Below are 25,933 nucleotides of genomic sequence, written 5' to 3'. Positions count from 1 at the left end.
AACTTTGAGCTGTCTGAAGTCTCCAGGGAACTGAGATCCAAAATATCCCAAATAAAAGTGATCTAGGGAGCTGACACTGAATTACCTCAGTAACCTGGGTTAATCTCTCTGGCTGGACCACAAATCTCCAGCTGGAGAGGAGAAAATTCAGCAAATCCTGAAGTTTTCTGGCTCTGCAGCTTGGTAGGTGAATCCATTCATGAAAGAAAATGTGTACCAAATGTCCTAATCCCAGGACCGGGATGTTGCTCCAGTTTCAGAGGTTACCACTGCATTTCTGTCCCTTTCCTTAAGATCTCTGACCACTGTTAAATATGGGATTTTCTTTCTTTTCCTACAGCCAGAATAAATATATGGCAAGTGGGAATTTCTTGCACTGCTTTCCCCTCCTTTCTTCCCTTTTAAAAAAGAAATGTAGCATTATTTTCATTGCATTTTAATGTGATATGTACCAGCACGTTGCTATAAAGCTTCTTCATTTCCTCACATCTTTTTGACAGCTGGGAGAGATCTCCTTCATATTTCTGAATTAAATCCTGTAATAAAATAAAACTCCTTAATTTGCTGTAGGAGCATAGGATTAAAGCAGGAATTAAACAGCAGTGAAAACAAAATCATTCAGGGTGAGATTTTCATGTCATAAAAATTTCACATTTCACAAAAGAGAAGCACACACATTCCCTTGCAAGAATTAAGACATCAAAGACAAAAAAAAAAAAATAAAAGGAACATTAACATTAGAGAATTTTAAGTGTATTATAAAATGACAAAACCTAAAAAGTGGCAGAGCCAGAGAAGCACCACAAGGCCCTGATTTCCAGAATATTTGGCCTTTTTTCCTGTGCAACAAACACTGCCAGTTCCAGGTGCTTAAGGGGCAGAAACAGAGCTTTAGAAACAAGCCTGGAAATAAAATTTCTTCATTTTGCATTGTTTGTAACACCCAGATTTTAGATTTTTTTTTTCTTTTTGAATTCGGAAAACCATTTAAAATTATGAGCTAGTATTGAGTTAAACTATGGAGTTAGTGTAGGGACTAATTAGAGGGTTAACTTGGTTTAAGTGAGTATAAGTAGTTGGAGAATAAAAAGTAGGATCTTGAAAATATATGTGTTTTATAGCTGATTATATAAACAGATGATAAAGTATATGAAAATTGGTTATAAATACTATAATGAAAATTGGTTATAAATACTATAATAATACTTTATAAATAATGTTTATTATAAAAATCAGTACATTTATATTATATAATTAATATATTAGTAGTCAGTGTTTGAGGAAATGAATATTTTTTTAAACATTTATGCAGTATTAACAGTAGTAACTATTAATTAATGTTATTTATAGAAGACGAAACAACTGTGAAAGAAACACCTGGAAGCACAAAGAGGTGTGGGACAGCACAGGTGGACGTGGCCACTCAGAGTGGGGACACCTGAGCTGCCAGCAGCCCTCCAGGGCAGGCTTGGGTTGGATTCCAGGATGGATTTCCCATCCAAAAGGATTCCCAGCCCTGGCACAGCTGCCCAGGGCAGGCTTGGTGGGATTTCAGGATGAATTTCTCCATCCAAAAGGCTCTGCAGGGCTGGCACAGCTGACCAGGGCAGATTTAGGTTGGATTCCAGGAAGAATTTCTCCATCCAAAAGGATTCCCACCCTGGCACAGCTGCCCAAGGCAGGGCTGGGTTGGATTTCAGGATGAATTTCTCCATCCAAAAGGATTCCCAGCCCTGGCACAGCTGCCCAGGCAGGGCTGGGTTGGATTTCAGGATGAATTTCTCCATCCAAAAGGCTCTGCAGGGCTGGCACAGCTGACCAGGGCAGATTTAGGTTGGATTCCAGGAAGAATTTCTCCATCCAAAAGGATTCCCAGCCCTGGCACAGCTGCCCAGGCAGGGTTGGTGGCATTTCAGGATGAATTTCTCCATCCAAAAGGATTCCCAGCCCTGGCACAGCTGCCCAGGCAGGGCTGGGTTGGATTTCAGGATGAATTTCCCATCCAAAAGGATTCCCAGCCCTGGCACAGCTGCCCAAGGCAGAGGTGGAGCCCCCAGCCCTGCAGGGCTCAGAGGAAGGGGAGGTGGCATTTGGGGACACGGGTCAGCTCTGCTGGCTTTGCATTCTGTGCTCTTCAAGGGCTTTTCCAACCTGAAGGATTGGAAATGATTGAAGGATAATCAGGACTGGATGATTCTGTGGTCCAGGGCGTGATCCTAAGGATGATCTTTAAGGTCCCTTCCAAACCATTCCATGATTCTTTGATCCTCTCTAAACCCTCTTCTATCTGAGGGCAGAAGAAATTCTTTAAAATTCACTCTAAAATTCCTGTTAGTGCTTCTCAAGGGCTGCCTGCTCCTCATCCTTGCCTGGGAAGGGAAAACAGGGTGCAGAAACCCTGAAAACCCTTCCCACACTGCAAATGACAACATGAGACACCCTCAGAAGGGAATAAAAAGGCACTTTCCCTCAAATTCTCCTTATTCCCAGGTGTCAGCACTAACTCCCAGGTTACTCCTCCCTTACTCCAGCCCACAGGGAGGTTGTGCTTGATTTACCTTTAGTTCCTTGCAGAACTGGGACTCCTGGGGCGTTGCCTTGCTTGCTTTGGGTTTGAGGAGCCTCCTGCACTGGACAAGGTTCTCCAATTCTTTTTTTAAAACTAAAAAAAAAGGAACAGAAAATGAGGAATTTCACCAGCATGAAGAGCTGTCCAAAGGGCTGCAATTGCCTCATTTAGGGCACAAGGAAAATAAAAGAGAATGTGGGTCTGCAGTACATTTATCTAGGAGTGCTAAGTTCCTGGTGGGAGGTAGAGCTCCTGAAGGAGGCATTTCCTCAGGGAAAAAAATGTGATCCGATCCCTGCAAGTGCAGGATAATGCAGAGGTCGAGAGCGTGGGAATGCAGCAGCATAAACCTGACCTTCCCTAGGATGAGCACTGGGATCAGCCGTGGAAATAACAGCCTGAAAAGCCACATTTTGTGTAGGAAACTCTGGGTTCCTTTAAAGACAAAAGAATAAAGATCCTCTGTGGAACAGTAAGAAATCAGTAAGAATTCTTGTCAGCTGGGACAGAGGGCACAGCCTGGGCTCTGGCAGCTCCTGCAGCTCCTCCAGGGTGTTCCTGGAGCTGGCAGAAGCTGCTTCCTCGGATTTTGGTGCATCTCCTCCCTCTGTGCCCTGCTGGGACTGCCCTGGCAGAGCAGGAATCCACGGAGGGAAGAGCCCAGGCAATCCCACCTGGCTGCCCTGGTGATGCCTCGGGTTAGCTCAGCCTGCCCAAGGCACCACTGAGGCCCCTCTTTGAACATCTCCAACAGTTCTGTTCCCATTTCACAGCTTTGCCCAGCATTTCCCAAAACTGCCTTTAAAATACTCACTGGTTTTGAATTGTTTACTGAAGGTAAATGTTGCATTTAGTGATTTCTGTCTCCTAAAAGGTGGATTGGAATTCCTTGGAGCAGGATAAAGCACACTGCAGGAGCCTCGAGCTGCTCCCAGAGCTGACCCCAGGGCCCAGAAGGGGTGCAAGGGTTTGCCAACCCAAAAGTGAGAGTGAGCATCATTCAGATCTGTTACCAAAGGCTGAAATTGGCAATATTGGTCTGGACTTATGGCCAACACACATGTCACACCTTCAAAACACAGATTTTTATAGATTTCAACATAAAATTTTCCACCCACTGACACTCTGCTGTCAGCTCTCAAAGGGTTCAGTGTAAAACCCACTGAGCTCACAGGTCATGGGACTGTTCCATGGAGAGCAGGAAATCCATCCTACAAAATCCATCCTACAAAATCCATCTTCCATTTCAACAACCTTGTTCTGCCCCTCCTGTTGATTTCACTGGTGCTGGAGTCCTTTTCAGAGAAGGAAACCAGTTTGTTTCCAGAAAGTTCTCGAACTCCAGGAAGTTTCTCCCGCTGCATTCCCACTCCCATCTCCCAGAGACCCTCCCAGCCATCACTGTAATGGAGCACTTGTACCACTTAACTTTTGTATTTTATGATAAACTCTATTTACCATGGCCAGTACATTTTTTTTTACATTTCTAAACCACCTGGACGCACTTCAATATTTCTTTTCTTTTTTTAATTCCTCACAGTAACATGGCAGGTTAAGCATCTCCATGGCAACACTTCACCTCAATGTTCTGAACCTTTAACTCTCTTTACAAACTACAGAGGTGCAGTGAAAACCCGTTCCAAATGACTGCACAGTGCACGAAAATCTGCCTGTGAATGTAGAAACCACATTTACATACCATCAACTTCAGCACTGAGGCCCTTCATGGACGCTGGAAAGGAAGAGGGGAAAATCATGATGATGACATTTATAATGATAATTTCATTTATACAGTGAGAAGCACAGAAGTTGAAGGACTTCATTTTTTATTTGTTGATTATTTCCCCCCCTTCCCTCCTCTCACCATCAGGAACAGCTTCAAACTCTGTCAGCTCCTGAGGAAAGGTGGCCAGCTCGGGCTGGTGCAGGAGGATCTGTTCCACCAGGGCGTGGAGAAGGGTGAACGTCCTGTCCCTGCCCCTCAGCAGAGAGAGCTGCAACAGAGCAGAGCAAAAACACACCCTGAGCTATCAGCCCTCAAAAATAAATAAAACACCAAAAAAGAATCAGCAGAGATGCTGACAGAACCCAGGAGTCACTGTCACATTTTCTGGAAAAATCCCTTCGCCAGGGTTTCTCTCCTGGGAAGCTGAGAAGCCTCAGAGGAAAAGGAAAAACAAAATTATCTAATTTGCTTCTCCTGTGTTTTGCTGCTTTGGAATGTGGTTTGGAGATTGTTTATCCAACAGGTGAATTGTTTTTACTTATTGACCAATCCAGCTGTGTCGAGGCTCTGGAGCAGAGAGTCATGAGTTTTCATTGTTATCCTTTAGCTTTCTGTCTGTATCTTTTCTCTATTCTTTAGTATAGATATAATATAATATAATATAATATAATATAATATAATCCTTCTAAGAACATGGAGTCAGATTCCTTCCTTTCCTCACCATCGTGTGGGGATCCCAAAATACCACACCCAGGTGTATTTGGCAAGAATAGAAAACAACAGAATCAAACCTCTGCTTTTCATGTTGCTGCTTCACACACATTCCTGGCTCATACCTGCTGTCTAACCAGGGCCTGCAGCTCACACAATTCCTGATGCCAAGGGATTTTAATATCAGGGCAGGCAGCATTTTGATGTTCTGCCTCATTAGAGGCACATTCAGCAGCACAGAGCCAGAGCTGCTGCCTGAATGGGGAGCACAGCTTGTGATCCCAGGCACGAGAGAACTCAGTGCTCAACAGCAGTTTATTCTCCTCTAACCCAGGGCAGGTGGTAAAATCTGAGCTCCTCTTTAGGAATTATTGCCTCTCTCCGCATGAAAATAATTAAATTTATTATTTTATAGCATTAACATGCTAACAAATATTAGCCTACTAAGGCTAGCAAACCTCAGAACAGGATGACTTTAATCACAAGAAGACATTTACTCACTTTGGCCAGAGATGACAGTCGGAATCCTCTGGCCACCTCTTTCCCAGCTTTCTCATTCAGGTGGTTCCCCATGGCCAAAATGTACTCCAAGACAGCAACAAACTTGGGGCTGGACTGCAGCTGCCTGCTTGCCTGGATGTTCTGGATGATCAGCTGGAACACACAGACCTTTGTCACCATGACATTGTCTGAAAAATACCTTTGCCAGGATTTTTCTCGTGAGAAGCTGAGAAAAATTCTCAGAAAAGAAATGTAAACAATGACAATCTGATGGCTTTGGAATGTGGTCTGGAGGTTGTTTACCTACAGGTGCATCTTTGATTGTTCCATGTGAATTGTTTTTGCTTAATGACCAATCCCAGTCCAGCTGTGTTGGACTCTCTGAGTCTGTCACGGGTTTTTATTATAATTCATTCCTTTTTTCCTTTCCTCTCCTCACCTTCTGATGTATTCCTTTCTCTCTATATATAATATCAGCCTTCTAAGAAACATGGAGTCAGATTCATCTCTTCCCTTGTCCTGGGACCCACAAACACATTGACAGACCTTCCTCAGACAGGCTGAAAATGGGGATAAACCCGTGGTGTCTGTGCCCCCTGTGCCACCCCTCACTGTCCCCACCTCCCTGTCCCAATCCTGTCACCCTGTTCTTTTGAGTTCTTCTAAGCCTTCTGATCTTGACCTTCTTGTAACAAACTTTCTCACAGACTTTATGTAAATAATTGTTTTGCATTCTTTTCTGGAGGGGGAGAAATTTGATGGACTGTTGCTTTATGCAGTGCCATTGGAGAGGTGGCACTGTCACCCTCCAACCCACTGTCACTTTTGGAAGTCTATAAATGTTAGAGTCAGAACTAAACTTCCCTCTTTTTCACCTTAGAAAACCCATTGTCCTCGTCTTTCTGTTTCGTGTCCTAGAGTGCCAAAATCCCTCAGGGATTTTCAGCAAGGCCAAACTCCCCCAGACAAAGCTGTGCTGGCACAGCCACCCCAAAAAGGAGTCACATCCTTTGTGGCTGCCAAAACAACTGCAGCTCCTGTGCACAAAAGGCTTTTGCTGTTTGGGTGCCCAAATTTCAGGGATCAGGGGAAGCAGAGTCTGGAGCTCCATCCTTCACCTCCCTCCTTTCCATTTACACCAGCTCAATGCTCTTATCAAAATTCTTAGCACAGTTTCCCCACAAGGAAGAATAATAAATTCCTGTACTCAAACTCAGTATAATTCAGTTTTCCCAGGGAAGCCACCTCCCTTCTAGGCCTACAGGCACAGGAGGGGATTTTGTTTTCAGCTAAAAAATCTGTATTTTTTTAGTACCACACCTCTTTTCATCAGTCACCAACACAGAAATTTAAAAACAGGGAGAGGATGAAGCACATGGGTGCACTGAAAGCTGTTGTTAAAGAATTTATAGCCCAGCTCAGGGCCAGAGGTTGCTGAAAGCCAAAACTGACATTGCCCCTTAGGATTTTAGGTGTATATTTTGTGGTTTAAAATACGTGCTAGCGTGTATAAGAACACATTTAGACACTAATTAGCTCTTCAGTGAACATTAAATATCCATCAAAGCAAACAGTGCATGGAATTACTTCCAAATATTCAATATTTGGCTTTAGTGGAGGACAGCAGAGGTGCAGCTGCTCCAGGCAGGGTCAGGAATGTCTGCATCTCCCCTGTGCTTTCCATCTGCTCCTCTTCCGAGCTTCCCTCACTGCTACTGTGCTTTGAATCACAGCCAGGCAAAGGATAACTCACAGAACTTCCACATTTTCTTTTCATTCCCGTGCAGAACGAGGGCAAAACCTCTGAAGCATTTTTGTGGTGTGGAAATGCTTGTTTTGAATCAAAGCATGGACAAAAGCTGGCAGGTAAGGCAGGGCTTGGAACAGCAGGACCCAGGCACCAGAGTGGCACTTGTTTGTTTGCATCCCCCCACCCCTAGGTCATCCTGGGAAAAGGCAGAGAGGGACTTGGGCTCTGGCTCCCAAAAATTGCAGTCCAGAGCTGTAATCCTTAGGGGGAACAGCTCCTTCAGTCTTCAGGAAATAATAAATCTCCTGGAGATTTGTCAAATGAACTTCCTCCTTGCCTTAGACTGATTCTTTCAGCTCATGGGGCCAGAACCTCCCCACAAAGGGAATTGAATTTTAAAGGTGAAATTCACTTCTGCCTCATCCAAAGGAGGAAGGTTTAATATCGCCAGTAAAATGTTGAAGATCTCTTCCTGTTCTTTTCTCTCTCTTTTGTGGAAGTCTCTCCTACTGCCACGCCCAGTACCCTGAACCTTGGTGGAATAAGGATGATATCAAACACACAAGTGGAAAAAAAAAAACCCCAAAAATAATCCTCCCAAACTACACAGCCTTGAAATGTGTGATTTGGGCCTCTCTTATCAAAGTGCCAGGATGACAGACACACCAGGAGGGCTCCAGTACTCACAGGCTCCAGGTCTCTGATGCTCTCGGGGAGCTCACGGATGCTGAGCAGCAGATCCAGCCTCTGGCCCAGCTGGGGGATTTTACACATCTGCACAGAATGGAGCAGAACAGGAATAAAAAACTCACATTTATACCAAAACATGCATATTCCTTTCATTATTTACTGAGCAATTCAGCTGGGCCATTGTTTGCCTAATTTCTGTGCTCATTTATTCATTTTATTCTGGGCCTTGACCCTGTGGATACACTCTGGCACAGGCCTGCAAATTCACTGTATGCTCCTGGGCAGACATGATTAAAATCAAGTGCAGTCCTTTCTTGTGAGCAAAAATGGCTAAATACCTGTAATTTTATAGATTATGGCTTCTAGATTTTGGGAATCTAGATTTAGATCAGGATAAATGCTCTGTAGGAAGAGGAGGGAGTGTGACTTGGAGACACAAAGGGATCCATTATTCTCTTTTTGTTATCTATCTGTCCCAAGTCTTCATCAGAATAATCCTTTCATACTGATTCTGGGTGAGACTGTAAATTTGAGTTCTAAACAACAGCTTCTTGCAGTGGTTTTAGCTTGGAGAATGTCCTAAAACTAGGATGTGGTGTCTTTTAACATTGAAACTCCTCACCTCTAACATAAACTGGTCAACCACGTGCAGCTCTGAGCAAGGCCCCTTGAAGGACAGGTACCTTTCTGCATCTTTGGGTGTGGGCAAATATCTGTGAAGAGAAAATTAAAATTAGGGGTCCTTTTCATTCTGTATTCTGATAAAATAATTCTGCCATTCCTTGCCCTGGAGTTTCCTACATTTTGTGTGGTTTTTGTGGTTCATATTTACTGCTTATCCTTTGGAGGCATTTGAACCAACTGGGAGATGGGAAGCAAGAGTGATCTGCAGACACCTCTGGATATCTGGAGATGATTCCATGTAGATAAGGCTTGAAAACAGCCAGAATGTCCACCTGCAGACATTCAGAGAATTTAGAATGACAGAATATTTTAAAAAAGGTGAAATCATGAGATAGAGGAGTTCAGGCCCTGATTTCCAAAGAGGTTGGATCCTTTCTTATCTCTGTTATGTCATAATCAAAGAATATCCTGGGCTGAAGGGACCCACAAAGGATCATTTCTGTTATCTCATAATCACAGAATATCCTGGGCTGAAGGGACCCACAAGGATCATTTCTGTTATCTAGCTCTGTCCACCCTCTGTTCCAGCTCAGCCTGCCCAAGGCATCACTCCGATAGAAGGATTTTTGACATCTTTAAATATTTTTCACTCTCTGATAGTAGGATTTTGACACTGTGCCCTGGCTCAGACACCCTGACAGGTACAATTTGCACTGAGAGGAACTTTCCAGCCCTGGACTGTCATGAGTTTTTATTATTCATTCTTGTTAAGCCTTCTGATGTATCCTTTCTCTATAGTTTAGTACAGTTTTAGTATAGCATTAATATAATATGATATAACATAACATAACATAACATAATATAATATAATATAATATAATATATATAATATATAATATAATATATCAGCCTTCTGAGAACATGGAGTCAGATTCATCTCTTCCCTCGTCCTGGGACCCTCACAAACACCACACAAGCCTTCATTTTGAGATGAATCTCAACTGTTTCAGTTACACTCAAAACTCTCAGGATGGAAAAAAAAAATTGCTTCCTCTCAGTGCAAGATTTGCACATGGATTCATCGATTTTGGCAGTAAATAACAATCCCAGGGACAGAATCCTTGAAGCCAGATAACATGGCTTGAATCCTTGAAATTATACAGCACAGAGCAATACAACAATCAATACCCCTTACACATTCCACTGCTGGGAATATTCCCTCAGCATTATTGCCATCAAAGAAAGACTTCAAGGAAAAAAAAATATGATATTTCAAGCTTCATTGCCATCATTATTATTATTATTGTCTGATGGCAAAGACCCCAGAGGCCATAAATCAGTGATGCCACAGCAATTTCAGCAGCCTGGAGATCCTGGACTGAGGCTGCAGTGCCAGGACTGAATCCTGAGTGTGACAATTCACTTGTGGGGAATTTTGGAAGGAATTTGAGATGGGACTTTTGAGTTGATTTTTGATAATGCTGTTTATTTTTCTTATTTTCTACACAGGTAGGAAGGGTGAGCTCAGCTCACATCATTACAGCGTGGTTCAGAAGGTCACAATACCCTTTTAACTTTTAAGGAGTTATTATCTAATAAGACACTGCTAACAAGGATATTTTTGGTTTTGACTCAATCAAAACCATTTAAATAGCCAGTGTCCCACCCATGTCCCTTCATACCTCAAAAAGCATGACACAGAATGACATTAATTCCATGTTTCATGTCCCTGACATCACTTCCCAAACACAGATCTGATTCTGCAGACTTCAAAATTACTGTCTCAGATCAGGATTTTAAGGCCAAAATTAAACTGATTCCTCAAGCAACAGAAACATCAATTATTTACTTCCTCACTTTCTCTGTCAGTGTCCTCTTTTCCCCAGTTTTCTTTAGCTAACATTCATTTTTTGTCTCATTTTGAAGCAAGAATCAGTTTCACACCAAGCTTCTGCATGTAAAAATGTTTATTAAAATGCCCCAAATATCACAGGGGGACTGGGATGGAACAGATCCCACTCCAGGATCCCACTTCTTTCCTTTCCTTCTACAAGGAAGGAAACTATTCAAAATTATTCAAAAAGATAAAATCCAGTTCATGTGGATTTCACACCCCAATAGTTTGCTCACACTGAAATCTGTCCAGCTGCAGAAATGTCCACCCTGCTCTAAAGCCCCAATCCCTGCCACTCACACAAATATTCCCAATTCCCACCATCCCACAAAGCTCCTTTAACTCTTCTCTGCCTTCCTCCTCTCCCAACCAACTTTCCAAACTTCACATCACTTGCAGAAGATTCTGCCTTCTCCAAAAGGTCCCAAACCCAAACAATTCCCCCCAAAATTACCTTCTCAGTGCTGTAATCTGCTCATCTGTGAGCCCACCACTCTCCTCGTGGATGATGAAGAGTTTGTCCTTCAGCTCACTTGGTTTTATACGGAAACTCTTAAGAAAAATGTCTGGAGAAAAAGGATTCTGGGGTTACTTGGAAGGAAATGCTCAAGGGAACAGAAATCACCAAAGTATCTCATCTATGCTTAGCAGAATTTTTAAAAAAATTTAAAAAACAAAAAAAACCCCAAACAACCAGAATATAAAATATTTAGCACCTGCTACCATAAGGCAAAATCTCAGTCTTCATATTTACTTTAAATTTACATAGCAGTCATGAAGGAAAAACAAATCTGAGGATGATTTTCTTGTCTCTTACTGATACCTGCTCCCTTTGTGGCAAGAATGTCCTTTTTCAACAAGAATCCATTAGAGAACTTTGCTTTTATTTGTATTTTCTCCTACACTGGCCTTGAATTTAGCATGGAAATCTCTCAGAACTCTCATTTTCCTCTAGTGTTCCACTCAAAATCTCCAGAATTTTGAACCTACTGGCATTTTGGAACTTTATCTTTTTATTCATTAATTTAAGGACTGTGGTTTGCAGCACTTGCAGGAAGATTAATCAGAATTCTCAGGAACAAATTAACTTTTGGTCTGAGTAATGTCCATTATAATAAGGATATGCCAAAACTCTCACTGCTGAGGATAAAGACACCTCTGTACAGGATTCAAGGCAACCTCCATGGCAGGGAGAAATGACAAGCAGGACTCCATCGATATCAGAGGGCTAATTAATTACTTTATTATGCTATATTATTCTATATTACACTGCATCTAAACTGAATCTACACAAGAACTCAACCAGATCTCGTGGCTGTCTCCTGACTGACAGGACACAGCTTGCAGAGATGGGTCAAAGAAACAAAACCCCATCACTCTGGGTAAACAATCTCCATATTCCATTCTATTTCTGCACAAACACAGGCGCAGCAAATGAAATAAAAATTGTCTTTTATTTCTCTGAAGCTCCTCACTGCAATTCCCAGAAAATATCCTTGAGAAGCTGTCCCTTGCTTTTCTCTGTGGAGAGAAATGTGGCCACAGCTCTGCTGCACCAGATCATTAATCATGTACTCACAGGTAGTGGTGGTCTCTGGTGTGCAGGGAGAAGGTGCTGCAGCCACTGTCCCTGCTCTCCCCCACGCTCACAGCTGCCAGGGGAATTGTGGCTGCAGGGCTCCTGCCCCCCAGCCCCAGGCAGTACAAGGCCAATTCTCCTTCCCGCAGCTCTGCCAGGCACCTGGGGGACAAGGGATGGAGACACAGCTCATTCCTCACTGCTGTCTTCTTTACACAGCCTGGCCCTTGTTAAAGCACCTTCCAATGTCAATAAATCTCCACATTTTTACAGCATCCTCCATGGAACAGTCAAAAATATCAATAGCAGAGAATAAAATCTTTGAGATGTTCTTATTTGAGAGTTTCTTGTTTTCATCTGACACCTAAAGAAAGTGTGACATAAAATCTGAGCAGCCTGCCATGCCCAGTGAGAGCTAAAATTAAATCTGATCATCAATTCAAAATCACTCAAGTCCTGTTGATTTTTCAGCCACGCTCTGTCCCTCCCTCTCCATTTGCTCCTCTTGTTTATTTGGGGTAGTGGATCTTTGGGACTCTGAGCTTTTAAAGGAATCCATCTGTGGATTCCAGCAGTGCATAAGGCTCCAGAGTTTCTGTGCCTTCCAGGTTTCACTCCACCAAGCTATAAACAAATCCCCAAATTTAGTTCCCCATCATCCAGCCCAATATCCCTCTCCTGGAACTCCTGTTACTCCGTGGCAACTCATCCTGGACCCATCATTCCCTGGAGTCACTAGGCAGGAAAGGCTTAAAGTATTCTGCTCTTGAGGGCTTCCAGCAGAGGTGACTGTGCCAAAATTTAGAGAAAAGCTCTTTAAATTATAATTAATCCTGGAAGAAATGGCCTGAGCATGCAGAGCTTCCATTGCAGCAGAGTCCTGTGCTTTGGCCTCTCCTCTGGAATTCTGCCCTGCTCTTTTAACTAAGGTCCCAACAAGAGGCTGGGCTTTGCTGTGGATTTATTCTTATTTAACATTTTGCCTCCTCCTTTTTCTGGAGGGTTTCTGCCTTTCTTTTTCATTCTGGCAGTTCTACAAAACTCTCCCTCCACTCTCTCTTCAAGGTGTGGATGGTTGATTGAGGTGTTCTGTGAAGAATTTAAGTAAGTTTAGCTGCTCCAGAACAAATTAAACATAAAATAAAAATTGCATGAATTCCCATACAAGCAGTCAAAGTGATAAGAATTGTTTAATGGGGCTGGCAGTGCTATTGAACTCTCCTTTCTTCCAGCATGGACTTATGGTTTAATTGGATCTCCAGATGCTCCCACCATCACTTACTTTGCCAGAAAAAAAAATTAAAAAAAAAAAAAAGGAAGAAGAGAGAGGATTAATATTGAGAAGAACACAACAAGGGCTTTGCTTCACAAGATAAATAGAAATCAATTTTTGTTTGTTAACAAACCTGTTCAGTGTTGCAAGGTAACAAATCCTGGACACACTCGAGGATGGTGTGTTTACAGCACAAACAGTGGCAGCCTTTTAAAACCAATTAAAATCATTTTCTGTGAAGCGTGAAGTCTTTTGAGATAATTACTCTGTGCAGATAATTACAATGTGAATTTTTTTTCATTAGCTAGACAGAATTTCTTTCCTCTCTCTTCCTCTCCTTTGATGGTTTAAGAAATTCCCAGGTGTTTTAGGAGCTGTCTCAGAATGGGGAGCAAACCATGGAAAACCACTGGATTACTGAGAATGGAGGGAAAAAGTCATGAGAGAAACAAAGTTCCAGCATCAAATTGGTTCTGAGCACCATCACCATTAGAGATTTGTGCTGCCAATGCTCCCAGCAGGCTCCAGATCACAACTTTGGTTTTCTGGGTGCCCTGGCAGCTCATTGTAGCGCTTCCTTCTCATGCAGACTGGGCATCTACCTTTATACTTCAAAAAACAACTAAATAATAAAATTACTATCAGCACATTCAAATCAAAATGCATCTATCAGAAGTTTGAACAAAATCCAGAGCTCATACTTCACCCATTCAGTGGAGGTTAAGGTGTTCTGCTGCAGATCCAGCAGCCCTTCGTGGATCACATCACATTCTGCAACTCTCCCAGGGCAGGACTCTGCTGGTCTCTTGTAAGAATTGCTCTGAATAACTCTGCTCAGCAGGTAGATTATCTAGATAATAAGTGGCAGCAGAGAGAAAACTGTTTTCCACATAAATTCCCTTGAATAAGGCATCAATAGTTGGATTTTACAAGTACAGGGCCACAGTCAAATGGGTAAAATAAATCAGCATAAAATAACCCAGGTCTTTCTATGATGCAAAACTCCTTAACTGCAATTTGGTTTTGTCCCCACAATCCTAAACCTGTCAGTCTAAGGAGAATATAATTTTACTCTGAAGGGGTTACTGTAAACCAGAACTTTTAAATTCATGTACAAAGCAGTCCAGGACAAAGTTTCTGCTCATCTCAGTTCAAGCCCACGCAACACTCGGCTTGATTCAGCTGAAATTCTCAGACAATGCTCAAAGATGAACCACTGGCTCTTTTCTCAGCATGAGGACAATCCTAATTCATCCTTAATACGGGGCACGTTGTGAAATATCTTATACAGAGAACAAAAAGTGCTTGCAAAGCTCCATTAGGATTCAGCTGTGCACATCACCAGCTTTGTTTGCTTGTTTTAACACTCCAGAGCAGTTCCAGCCATGCTGTGGCTGCAGAGCTGCCCCCACTCTCCCATCTCATCTCGAGCTGCCTTTACATCTCCTCTGAACTGTGCCAAAATCTGAGGCCAGGCTCCACCCCGAGCTCACACTGCCTTGGTTCCATGTCCCAGCAGAACAAATCCATCCCTCCTGCCCTGCCTATAGGATTCAAAGCGACCCCCATGGCAGGGATAAACCATGAGGAGGACTCCAGTGATATCAGAAGGCTAATTAATTACTTTATTGTTTTATAACAAAGTATTATTATAGAATTATATTATAGTATTATAGCATTATAATAGTAGTATATTATATATAATGTAATATAATGTAATATAATATAATGTAATATAATGTAATATTATGTTATGTTATGTTATGTCATGTTATGTTATATTATTCTACATTATATTATATTATATTATTCTATGTTATTCTATGTTATTCTATATTATTCTATATTATATTACACTACATCTAAACTGAATCTGCACAAGCACTCAACTCCCCTGCTCAGAATCTCGTGGCTGTCTCCTGACCGACAGGACACAGCTTGCAGAGATTGGTCAAAGAAACAAAACCCCATCACTCTGGGTAAACAATCCTCATATTCCATTCTACTTTGGCACAAACATAGGCACAGCAAATGAAATAAAAATTGTTTTTTCTTTCTCTGAGGTTCCTTGCTGCGATTCCCAGAAAATATCGCTGGGAAGCTGTGCCTTGCTTTTCTCTGTGGAGGAAAATGCAGCCACAGCTGCCTGCACACTGCCCAGCAGTGCTGGAGCCTCCACCCAGCTGGGATTCACTGCAGCGCTTTCCCCAGCTCACCTTCCTTTTGTCATCCAGGGACACAGCCTCCAGCTCGTAGTGCTGCCTGCCGTGGAACAGGATGCTGAAACGCCTCCTCTCCGAGTCCTCGCAGCCTCTGACTTGTGAGAAAGGGAACTGCTTCCTGATAGTGCCCTTCTCGATGTTAAAAATGGTCCTGCTGCTGAAATCAAGCTGCGAGAGAAAGTTCTGCATCACTCCAGGCAAGTGATGTTAAAAAAACTACTAAATCTTTGTTGGAAGGCAAAGGCAGAATCCCAATTTTGCCAGGTGAAGGTGTTTAGATAAAAGAGCAGAATAAATATAATTTTAAAATTACATTCCACCATGAAGAATGTAATGTTTGTTTTAGTGACAAAATGCCCAATGTTTGTTTTAGTGACAAAACCGCCCAGATATTCCTTGCAAGCTGTGTTTCCACATGTCTCTTTTGATGAATATGCATCAATTTATCACTCTGGGATATTATTTCTTTTTAAATTCTCCTTGTCTCACAAAACCCAGAGCAGAAACTTCCCTTTCAGCACAAACTAACAGCAGAACCACTCGTCCAGTTCCTCACTCCTTCGGTCTCTGAAATGCAGGGGGTTAGAAAAGCAGTTCTAAGTTAGAAGTTAAAACTTGTACAGACCACACCACCAAATTCCCACACTGTGCCCTTTCCCTCGGTCCTGTTTCTAGCAGGAAACCTCCAAAGCAGAACCTTTCTCAAGATTATCTCTGACTTTTGAAGGCTGCTGGTAATTAGAGAACTGAAATTAAGCTAATCCAGGTTCCCAGACTGATAACTTCCACATCTACTACACGTCTCTCCATTTTTCCACTTTATGTCTAAAGAAATAATCTTTTCATTCCAAGAAATGGTGGATAATGCTGGAAAATTTATATTTTGTACAGTTAAGATGTAGTAAATAAAAACCACCCCGTAGCATGCATGATTTGGATTGTTCACTATCAAATGTTGTCCAAACTGAAAGAAGTTTTAGTGAAATCCAGCAAAAAACATGAAACCTCTGTCCCTGACTTCATGAAACAGGAAATCACCATCAGGTGTTATTGACAGAAGCTGGCTTTATTATATTTTATACACTGCACCAAAAGTGAGAATTGTCAAGGTTACCTGCAGAATCCGCTTCTGCCACCGGTAGTGTTTGTATTTGTAGATAATGAAGTTAAATTGGGAGCCAGTTAACAAATCCTGGGGATCCTGGAAAGCAGAACAGAAATCAGGAACACATCTCATGCTGGGATGAAGTTTGGCCACCCAAATCCTGCTGTGCTCAGGTGAGATCTCTCTGTGAGCAGAAACAACACTGGAGCCCTGCAGGAGAATTCCACGTGGAGACAGATGGAAAAATCCTCCTGACTTTTGTTAATCACCTTAATGAAGGTGGAGAGAAAGATTATTCCCAAGGGCAGGGACAGGACACAGGGAATGGCTTCACACTGACAGGGAGTGAGTTTGGATTGAATATGAGGAAGAAATTCTTTACTCTGAGGGTGGTGAGCCCTGGAGAAGAGAAGCCTTGCAGAGCCTGAAGGAGCTGCAGGAAAGATGGAGAGAGAGGATTTACAGGGGATGGAGGGACAGCACACAGGGAATGGCTTCACACTGAAATTGAGGAGGTTTAATGGGATATTGGGAGGAAATCCCTCCCTGTGAGGGTGGGCAGGCCCTGGATCCCTGGCAGTGCCCAAGGCCAGGTTGGACAGGGCTTGGGACAGTGGGAAGTGCAGGGATGTGGTACAGGATGAACTTAAGGTCCCTTCCAACCCAAACCAGTCTGTGATTCTGCAGTTCTGGGATTCTGCCCCACATTTATTAATGCAGGACTCGTTGTTACCCTTGGAATAACAACCCTTGTGTGGGTTTGAGCTCCTCAACCCAGGCAATGCCAGCATTTCCATGGAGCAGCATCACACAGGGCACAGGCAGCACCAGCCAGCTGCTCCTGCCCTGTCGGATTGGGAATTGGGCTCTTTGTGATTCCCAAACCAGGATTGTATCCTGGAGAGCAACCAAGACACCCTCTCAGCTCAGCAGGGCTCTCCAGAACATCTGAACGTGTTACCAAACTCATCAAAGGAGCAGCCTCACCTTTCCAGCATACACCTCCTTCTGTGCCAAATGCAGAGCTCCTTCAATGCTCACTTCTTTATTTTTCACCATGTTCATGATTTTGAGGATTTTTTCCTGGCTTAACTAGGAGGAAAAAAAAAAAAAAAAAAAGATCAATCAAATGTTTTTAGAGACTGGTTTTTCATCTGGCTGTGGAGGATACAGAGTGCTTGTGACACAACCACGGTAGCTGCCATAAAATTACAATTTCACTCATATTTTATGTTCTACTGACAACCTGCCCAGCAAATACAATCTCCCTTTGAAACCTGGTCAAAGTCCACATGACATCAAATGTACAGAGGCCTTTACAACTTCAGAAGATGTGTTGGTAATATCTGGAGATAGAACTGCCAGGGGGAAACCCTTTTGAGTTAGAAACCCTGGCAAGAAGTGAAAACATCAATTTTGCATGGCAGTCTGTCTCATCCTGAGTGCAAAGCCCTGCACACAGGACAACATGAAAGAAAAATCAGGAGCATTTGAAATGCTCAGGATGAAGAGGGGGCAAACTGCTGTTGGTACGGGGAGGTGCAGCTGCCACGGGGACTCAGTGAAGCACAGGAAAAGCCAGAGTTCCACTTCCCCTTTTTCTCTGCCCAAAACAGGAGCTTGAGCTGCCAGTGAACTCCCAGAGGAATTTCTGTCACTCCTGAGTGCAGCAGGTGTGGCTGTGATGGCAAACAGGAGCCAAGCCAAGAAGAAAGGAGAGGGGAGGCTCGGGGGGCACAGGAGTGCAGCTGTGACACTGCTGGCAAGGCAGTGCCGGGGTTTTGGGGGAAAAACAACCTTTGAGACAGACCCTGTGTGACAGCCACTCCCCACAGTGACCTCCCTGCTTGCTGCTGGAATTTGAAATGGCCACATTTTCACACCTCCCATGCACTGGGTGGGATGAGATCGGGATGAGTGTCGTATTTGTGGGGTTCCCAGAGGAAGGGAGGAATGATGAACCTGGCTCCTCATTCTCAATATTTGTGGGGTTCCCAGAGGCAGGGAGGAATGATGAACCTGGCTCCTCGTTCTCAGAAGGCTAATTGATTATTTTATTATCTATATTATATTAAAGAATACTAAACTATACTATACTAAAGAATACAGAAAGGATACAGACAGAAGGCTAAAAAGATAATAATGAAAACTCGTGACTCTCTCCAGAGTCTGACACAGCTTGGCCCTGACTGGCCAATAAATCAAAATAATTCACATGAAACCAATGAAACAACCACCTGTGGGTAAACAGTCTCCAAACATGAGTCTCTCTCACATTCTACATGAGCACAACACAGCAGAAGCAAATGAAATAAGAATTGGTTTCCTTTTTCTCTGAGGCTTCTCAGCTTTCCAGGAGAAAATCCTGGGCAAAGAGATTTTTCCATAAAATATGACTGTGACAGACAAGACAATTCCCCACTGGACAGGCTCTGTGTGAGCAAACAGGAATGTGGATCTATTTGAACTGGAAAACAGAGTTACCTTCAGGCAAAGCTGTGCCAGCCCCAAAGTGCAGGAGCCTGTTGAACTCAGGAAGTGTTTTTGCCTCTTTGGCCTTTTGGAGAAAGAGTCAAAGAATTTTTGCAGCACAATGACAATTCTCATTTTTTTTTTCAAATTTAATGTTTTAAGATATTTTCTTTTTTTAAAAAAATTGCAGAAAGGAAGAGATTCAACTCAGCACTCAACTCTTCTTTCTCCTTACCTTCACCAAAGTCTCTTCTACACTCAAATTCATTTCTGCCCAAGACGTGAGAGCAAGAAGAAACATTTCTTAATTTGCTTAGTAATGGACAAGGGAAAAAAATGTTTACAAAAGAGAAACAAATCATTCTGTGTATTTAAATCCAGGAAGGTTTGTTAGGGAGTCAGACTCCTGACAGAGAATCCATCCCCAAGGAGCACAAAAGAAACTCTGCTTGGAGCAGGTTATTTTTAACAGCACCTTGTTATTTTACACCTCTCTTAACTCTCTGCACATCTGGAAGCAGGAGGGAAACATTTCCAAAGCCAAGAGAGGTAAAAAAGGCATTTTTCAGTTCATGAGAACTGTCAGAATTATTTGTCAGAAGTCTGCCTGGCTCACTTAGGTTGTTGACAATCACATTTCACGGTATTTTTACTTGCAAATAAGACTTCTGTACCAGACCCTGACCTTTATCATTTTGTGTCTCTGGGGCTTTTCTCTCAGCATGACACAATTTTTGTCATGTGTTTGTTTTGGTTACATTTTTCTTAAAAAGAAAAGAAATTTGTCATGTTATCCACCAAAATGCCACTAAGCCAGTCTGTGCTATATTGCCTAATAAAATGTGACTGGAGCAACCAAACTGAATGTTTCATACAAGACTGAATACCAAAACTTAGAAACAAAAATAAATTCTTCTATTACAAAGCAGGCACATTAAGGAAATACACGAGATTGTGTTAATAATGCACTCACTCACCTGCCAGGTTACAGCAGCTTGTTTAAAACAGATTAAATTGTCATCACCCTCCCCAAATTCAGCAGAGCCACACAAGTGCTTTGAAAGAACTCACAATTGAAGGAAGAGCCTGGGGCTCCAGACTTTCTCTGGAAGGAGAGCTGAGGTTTTTCTCTTTTTGGCCTGGTATAAAATGTGTTTAGTGGGGAGAGAGGAGATTTCTGCCCTGCTCTGGGGCAGCTGCCAGCAGTGCCCTCCCAGGCCTTCCTGCCTCTCCCACTGACCTAAAAGGATCCCCTAGAGGGTTTGCAGGGAGTCTGGATGCTGTAGAACACCACTGGGAAAATCCCAGATCTGCCAGGAGCCCGTGAAGGAAAAGGGTTAAAGCCACATCATCCAGGAGGGTCTGAGCAGGGCAGATGTCAGAGCCCAGGATGCCCCTCTGGTGCCCCTGGCAGGGGGCCAAAGACACTTGGGATTTCAATCCTAACCCATGGAGCAAATGACCAACCTTGTGTGAAGAATCACAAGTCACAGAAGTTTAAGTAGAGTGATAATGAACGAAACACAGGGTGAAAAATGGAGTTTTGGGGATTTTACTATAGGAGTCTAGGAGGCAAGATGGAGGGATGTGGGTGTTGTCCTGTCCTTCTTCCTAGCCTCCATCTTCTGGGTGATGGTGGCGCATTTGGAATGGTTTAGAATAGAAGTTGACAGTCTAACACAGGTGATAGGTATTGGAAAATAATGATAAATAAAGTACACGTAGTTCATAGTATAAAATGTGGACACCAGCCCAGGGGGTGGCAGTGTGCCCTTGACAGACCTGCTGAGCAGAGCTCTGCGGGTCTGAAAAAGAATGTTTTAGATAAGAGACAATAAACAACCTTGTGAACCAGAGCTGAAGAATTCTGACTCTTTCTTTGACCCATTGGGCTGGGAAAAGAGACTCTCGGGGTCATGCTGACAGCAGGATGAGAGGCAGAGGGAACACCCAGCACCTGGGGCACTGCCCAGGGGTAAAACACCAAACGTGCTCCTCTGGCTGCTCTCTCTGACCCTCACCCTGCAGTTCACTGCCCCAGAGGGTCACAGGATGGCTCTGGCTCCTGGGCACCCCCTGAGCTCTCTGGGCTTCCCCAGGGGACAATCCCCCTGCCAGCTGAGAGCCCTTCCCTGCACTGCCTGCAGAGGAATTGGAGCCAATGGTGGCTTTGGCTCAGCTTGTTCTTATTCCTCTTATCTCACAGCATGAGGCAATCCCATGCAGAAATGCTCCTGGGATGTGTGCATGTGCACCCACGGGAGCACAGAGCAGGAAATGTGGCTCCCCATCCCACAGAGGTGTCACACACACTGGTGTGACAGGGACAGACATCATCCCAGGCACACCTGGGGGGAGATCACAGATCACCCAACCCCACAGAGGTGCCACAAACACTGCTGTGACAGGGACAGACATCATCCCAGGCACACCTGGGGGAGATCAGAGCTCACCCAGCCCTGTTCTATCATCTCTGGAGGCACAGAGCAGGAAATGTGGCTCCCCATCCCACAGAAGTGTCACAAACACTGGTGTGACACGGTCAGACAACATCCCAGGCACACCTGGGGGAGATCAGAGCTCACCCACCCTGCTCTAGCATCTCCTGAGACAACAAAGCCCAGTCATGCAGAAATCCTGCTCCCTGCACCGAAGAGAGGTTTTCATTCAGCTCTAGCCAAGCTTTTCATTGTTAAGCATTCCTTACTCTTGTCCTGATGAAACATTGAACAGCCTCACCTGCTCCCTGCAGGAGCAAGAGCCAGCAGCTCCTGGGTGTGCAGGATGCAGAGGGAAGGGGCTGGGAGGGCTTGTTCCAAATCCTCTGCCCTCCAGCAGCAGCTTCTGGCTCCAAGGAAAAGGATCAGGTCAGGGCTAATTGCTGCTTTACAGAGAATTCATTAATTTTGAGGCATAAATCTGACTGAAGTTCGCTGTGCCTGCATGCTGAATGTGTCATTTTCAAGACAACAGACCCAATCTGGATTGCCTTAAAGCTCCAGCTTGGTTTTATCAACTTCTCTCTCCTAATTTATTCACTTTCACTGGGTTTGAACTCAGCTCAAAACGTGCTGAGTGCTCCCAAACATTTCCAGGGCAGTGGTTTTCTCCTAGGACTGGGGTATCTGAAAGGCCTTCAGTTTCAATTTACATGAAATCCCAAATCAGGTGACTGATGTGGTATTTTTATGTGGCAATTCCACCTTTTGCAGCCCAGAGACAGACTAATATTATTTGTCAAACAGAGCTGCTATTCATCATTTAAATTATCCATCTGTAATAATGTTTTGCATTATTTTTTGCAGATCCATATCTGGCTGAATAGTGCCTGTCAACATTTATTCAAAGAAGAAGGGATTCATCAAACAGGAGCTTGATTTCCATGAAAATATTGGAAATTCTGCCACTTCCAGGAGGAGCTGGAGGAACCAAAAGACATTTTATTGTAATTTATTTCTTACTGGTATAAAGGTATGGAGTGATTGATTGCAACAACATCAAAATCTCCAAGAACAGTTCTCAAAACCATGAAGCTACAAACTGGTGCCCAGTGTCCACAGCATGGTCACAATGCCAACAATTTTAACTATTTTCAGTATTGAAAATACCACCATATTGAGAAATCTCGAAGCCTTAACATTTCTTAAAATTCCCTCTGAAAAAAATGACACTTTCTAGGTCTCACACGAGGAAAACACTTCAGATTTTCCCTCAGTCACCAACACGGAGCCTCCTGCTCCACCAGCTCTGAGAACTCATCAGGAAAATGACACTTGGAAAGTAATTTCACTGTGAAAATTCAGGATAAATTGCGTGGAGCTGCTTGCACAGGAGACTGATGTAGTTTTGTGCTACTTGATCACTGTTTCATCAGTGATCTGCTGAAGGACTGCAGATTATTTTTATTAAATTTGCAGATTTTGATGGGCAGCTGGAGAGAACTGAGAGGGGGATTCAAATTCCAAACAACCTTGACAAATGAGAGCAGCAATAATCTATAATTCAGCAAGCAGAGGGGGGGGAAAAAAAATCTGGATGCTCAGCAGGAGCTGCCAGCTTCACAAGCACTGGCTGAAGAACATATTTTTTGCAGAAAAAGCCCAGAAGTTTGAGCAGCTTGCAGAGTGACAGCAGTTCCCACCGTGGTGCTGCTGCAATAAAAGGGAATTTCCCTCGGGGAGATTCCAGACAGCAGCAAAACACTGAAATAAGAGTGCTCAGCACTGATCCTGCTGGAATGGGAGGGAAGATTTCCATGAAAAGAGCTGGATGATCCAGCTCTGGATAGTGAGAGTAAGCAGAGCTTTGGAAAAATGGGATTTTCAAGGGAAGAATTGGGATTTCACAGCCTGGGACAGGCACGGGTTCATAAGGGAAGGAGCAGGAGGCTCCCTCTGTGGTGAGGTAATGAGAAATGTGAGAGAAAATTACAGCAAAAGAGAGAAATTAATTATAGCAAAAGAGTGAAATTACAGCAAAAGAGAGAAATTACATTCCAGCAAAAGAGTGAAATTACAACAAAAGAGGTTCTGCTGAGATGTTTGGAAAATATAAGAATAACACTGAGCCATCCAAGGAAAATTATGGAGTCTCTTATCACTGCACATCCTTAAGAAGAATTAAACAAATGCTTTGGCCCATATCTAACCTTGTTTTGCACTTTAATTCAGTGCAAACCTACAAAGAACTGAAGGTTCCATTGCTTTTCCAGGGGAAAGGGGCAGGCAGAGATTTAAAAATGTTGGAAAACTCCATCCAGCCTGCGAGCCTTTATTTCCAAGGCAGAGATTTCCCTGGAAATCTCCTCCAGGCACCATTGCTGCTTTGTCAGAAGCAGCCTCAGCATCACCACAGTCTGTGGCCTGAATATTTTAAATTAGACCTGATTTCAAAACAATCCTTCAGTGTGAACTTACCCAGCAGTTTCTTGAGGTACAGTTTAAATGCTCTGCTACAAAATGGACTGAAATAGAATAAAGGAGGTGGCTCATACAGGAGCATTTCAGTTTGCTACTAAAATAATAGCATTCTGTGCCCTTAGTGATGGCAATTTAAATAATCCACAGTGATAAGAAGTATCAAGGATTATCATATTTGCTTATTAATGTGAGAGTAAAATTAATTTTGTGAAGAAAGAAAGATTGCTGGGCTATTTTACAGACACATCTAATTTTTTAGGAGAAAAACATGCATCCTTCTGCTCACAACCTCACCTTGTGCCCTCATGTCTTGTAACAGAAAGATTAATTCTAAATCTAATGCTAAAATTGCTAAATGCTGAACAAGAGGTTTCATCCTGCTGGAGGTTTATTAAATCACATTAACACCTGCTAAGCAAAAGGTATGAAGTGTGGCAGAGAGAAAGCAGCAGTGATTTCATGCACCTTTAACTGAGGATCCAGGGGTCCACGAGTTTCTTCTTAATTAGCTGGAACATTTAATGAACAAGCCCTTCATTATGTACTAATCAAAACATGGATTAAGAGCTTGCAAAAAGAAATAAAAATAAAAACCCAATGAGCATCCATCTGCTGATGTATCATTTCTGACCTGGCTTTTCCTTTCCCCAGGATTCTGGGTTGTTCATAAATCATCCCAGCAAAATCTTGAGGTAAATTTCTCCTTGTCCATCTCCTCCTGAACTCTGACAGATTCAGCAGGATGTGATCCTTGTCTCTATAAATGATTTTGTTCTGTTCAGTTCTCAACACTTTAAAAATACACTGTTTTTTTCCAAATGGGCCAATTCCTCAGGATCAGCTACCTGGACATCTATTTAAGCTGGGTCTTAAAGTCAGAAAATAATTTCTGTTAAAAAAAAAAAGGCTTGGGAATATTCATTGTGCTCCCAGGAAAATGAATATTGGGAATATTCATTCTGCCACTTCCAGAAGGAGCTGGAGGAACCCAAAGACATTTTGTTGTAAGTTATTTCTTACTGGTATATAAAAATTTATTTTATTGTAATTTATTTCTTACTGGTATATAAAAATATATTTTATTGTAATTTATTTCTTACTGGTATGAAGGTGTGGAGTGAATAATTGTAACAACATATGAATCTCCAAGGAATTTGGGCAATATTGAGAAAGGAACATGGAGCTCCAAATGGCTCAGGAGCAGGAAATTTAACTTTGTTTGGGTGTGAGGAGGAGAGGATGTGCTTCAGGCCTGTCCCTCAGGCCACCAGAGCTGCAGCCAAGGCTGGGTGCACCTTCATGAACACACACATCAGAAAATATTAGCTCATTTGGCCTCATTTAAATAGAATTAATCCCGTGGTAAGTATACGGTGAAAATCCACTTTAAACTACCTTAGAAAAGACCAGGGAAATAAAAAAAAATTGAAAAAAAGAAATAGGGGGGAAAAAAATCAATCATCTAAGAGAGGTGGCCTTTAAGAAAAAGTCCAATGAAAATTGTAGGGGAAATCCACGGGGATAAAGTGCTTTAAAGCAGTTGATTAGAGTAAAGCAGGGTGGAAAGGCAAAAGGCTCTGACCTTGCAGCATGATCTTAGCAGCTCTCAGATGAAAAGCCTCAGGAAAACACAAAGCCTGCTTTTAAAAGGAGCTCACAAGAAGTTTCAAACTGGTTTTTCTCAGGCACAGTTTGCCTTTGTGGGTATTTTGGTGCTCCTGCAAGCCGAGCTCCGTGCGTGAAAGTCGGTGACAAGTGGCACCACCTGGCCCTGGTTTCCTGTTTGTTCTCAGTCAGTAAAGCCCTCTCTGGAGGCAAGCATTTGATTATTTCCACACCTGTGCTGCCCCTGAGCACCCAGCAGAGCAAGAGGGAAGATGAGAGATCCCTGAGCTGCC

At 43.0% G+C, this 25,933-nt stretch overlaps 1 protein-coding gene across 1 annotated transcript in view; it reads right to left on the bottom strand.

Annotated features, from left to right (window-relative positions):
- The window catches only part of LOC121359458 (formin-like protein 13), a 28,097-nt gene that overhangs the window by 672 nt on the left and 1,492 nt on the right, over window positions 1-25,933 (bottom strand). The window contains exons 2-14 of the mRNA XM_041478403.1: window positions 17,632-17,736; window positions 16,654-16,740; window positions 15,534-15,707; window positions 14,019-14,167; window positions 12,045-12,206; window positions 10,920-10,997; window positions 8,570-8,660; window positions 7,945-8,031; window positions 5,508-5,660; window positions 4,434-4,563; window positions 4,269-4,301; window positions 2,559-2,662; window positions 453-536 (exon numbers count right to left, since the gene is read on the bottom strand). Coding sequence (XP_041334337.1) covers window positions 453-536; window positions 2,559-2,662; window positions 4,269-4,301; window positions 4,434-4,563; window positions 5,508-5,660; window positions 7,945-8,031; window positions 8,570-8,660; window positions 10,920-10,997; window positions 12,045-12,206; window positions 14,019-14,167; window positions 15,534-15,707; window positions 16,654-16,740; window positions 17,632-17,736 — 1,437 coding nt within the window. The remainder of the gene's footprint in view (window positions 1-452; window positions 537-2,558; window positions 2,663-4,268; window positions 4,302-4,433; window positions 4,564-5,507; window positions 5,661-7,944; window positions 8,032-8,569; window positions 8,661-10,919; window positions 10,998-12,044; window positions 12,207-14,018; window positions 14,168-15,533; window positions 15,708-16,653; window positions 16,741-17,631; window positions 17,737-25,933) is intronic.

Source organism: Pyrgilauda ruficollis, unplaced genomic scaffold (assembly GCF_017590135.1).
Source record: "Pyrgilauda ruficollis isolate IOZ18807 unplaced genomic scaffold, ASM1759013v1 scaffold45, whole genome shotgun sequence".
In the NCBI taxonomy this organism is placed as follows: domain Eukaryota; kingdom Metazoa; phylum Chordata; class Aves; order Passeriformes; family Passeridae; genus Pyrgilauda; species Pyrgilauda ruficollis.
This window is presented reverse-complemented; position numbering and strand designations above follow the sequence as displayed.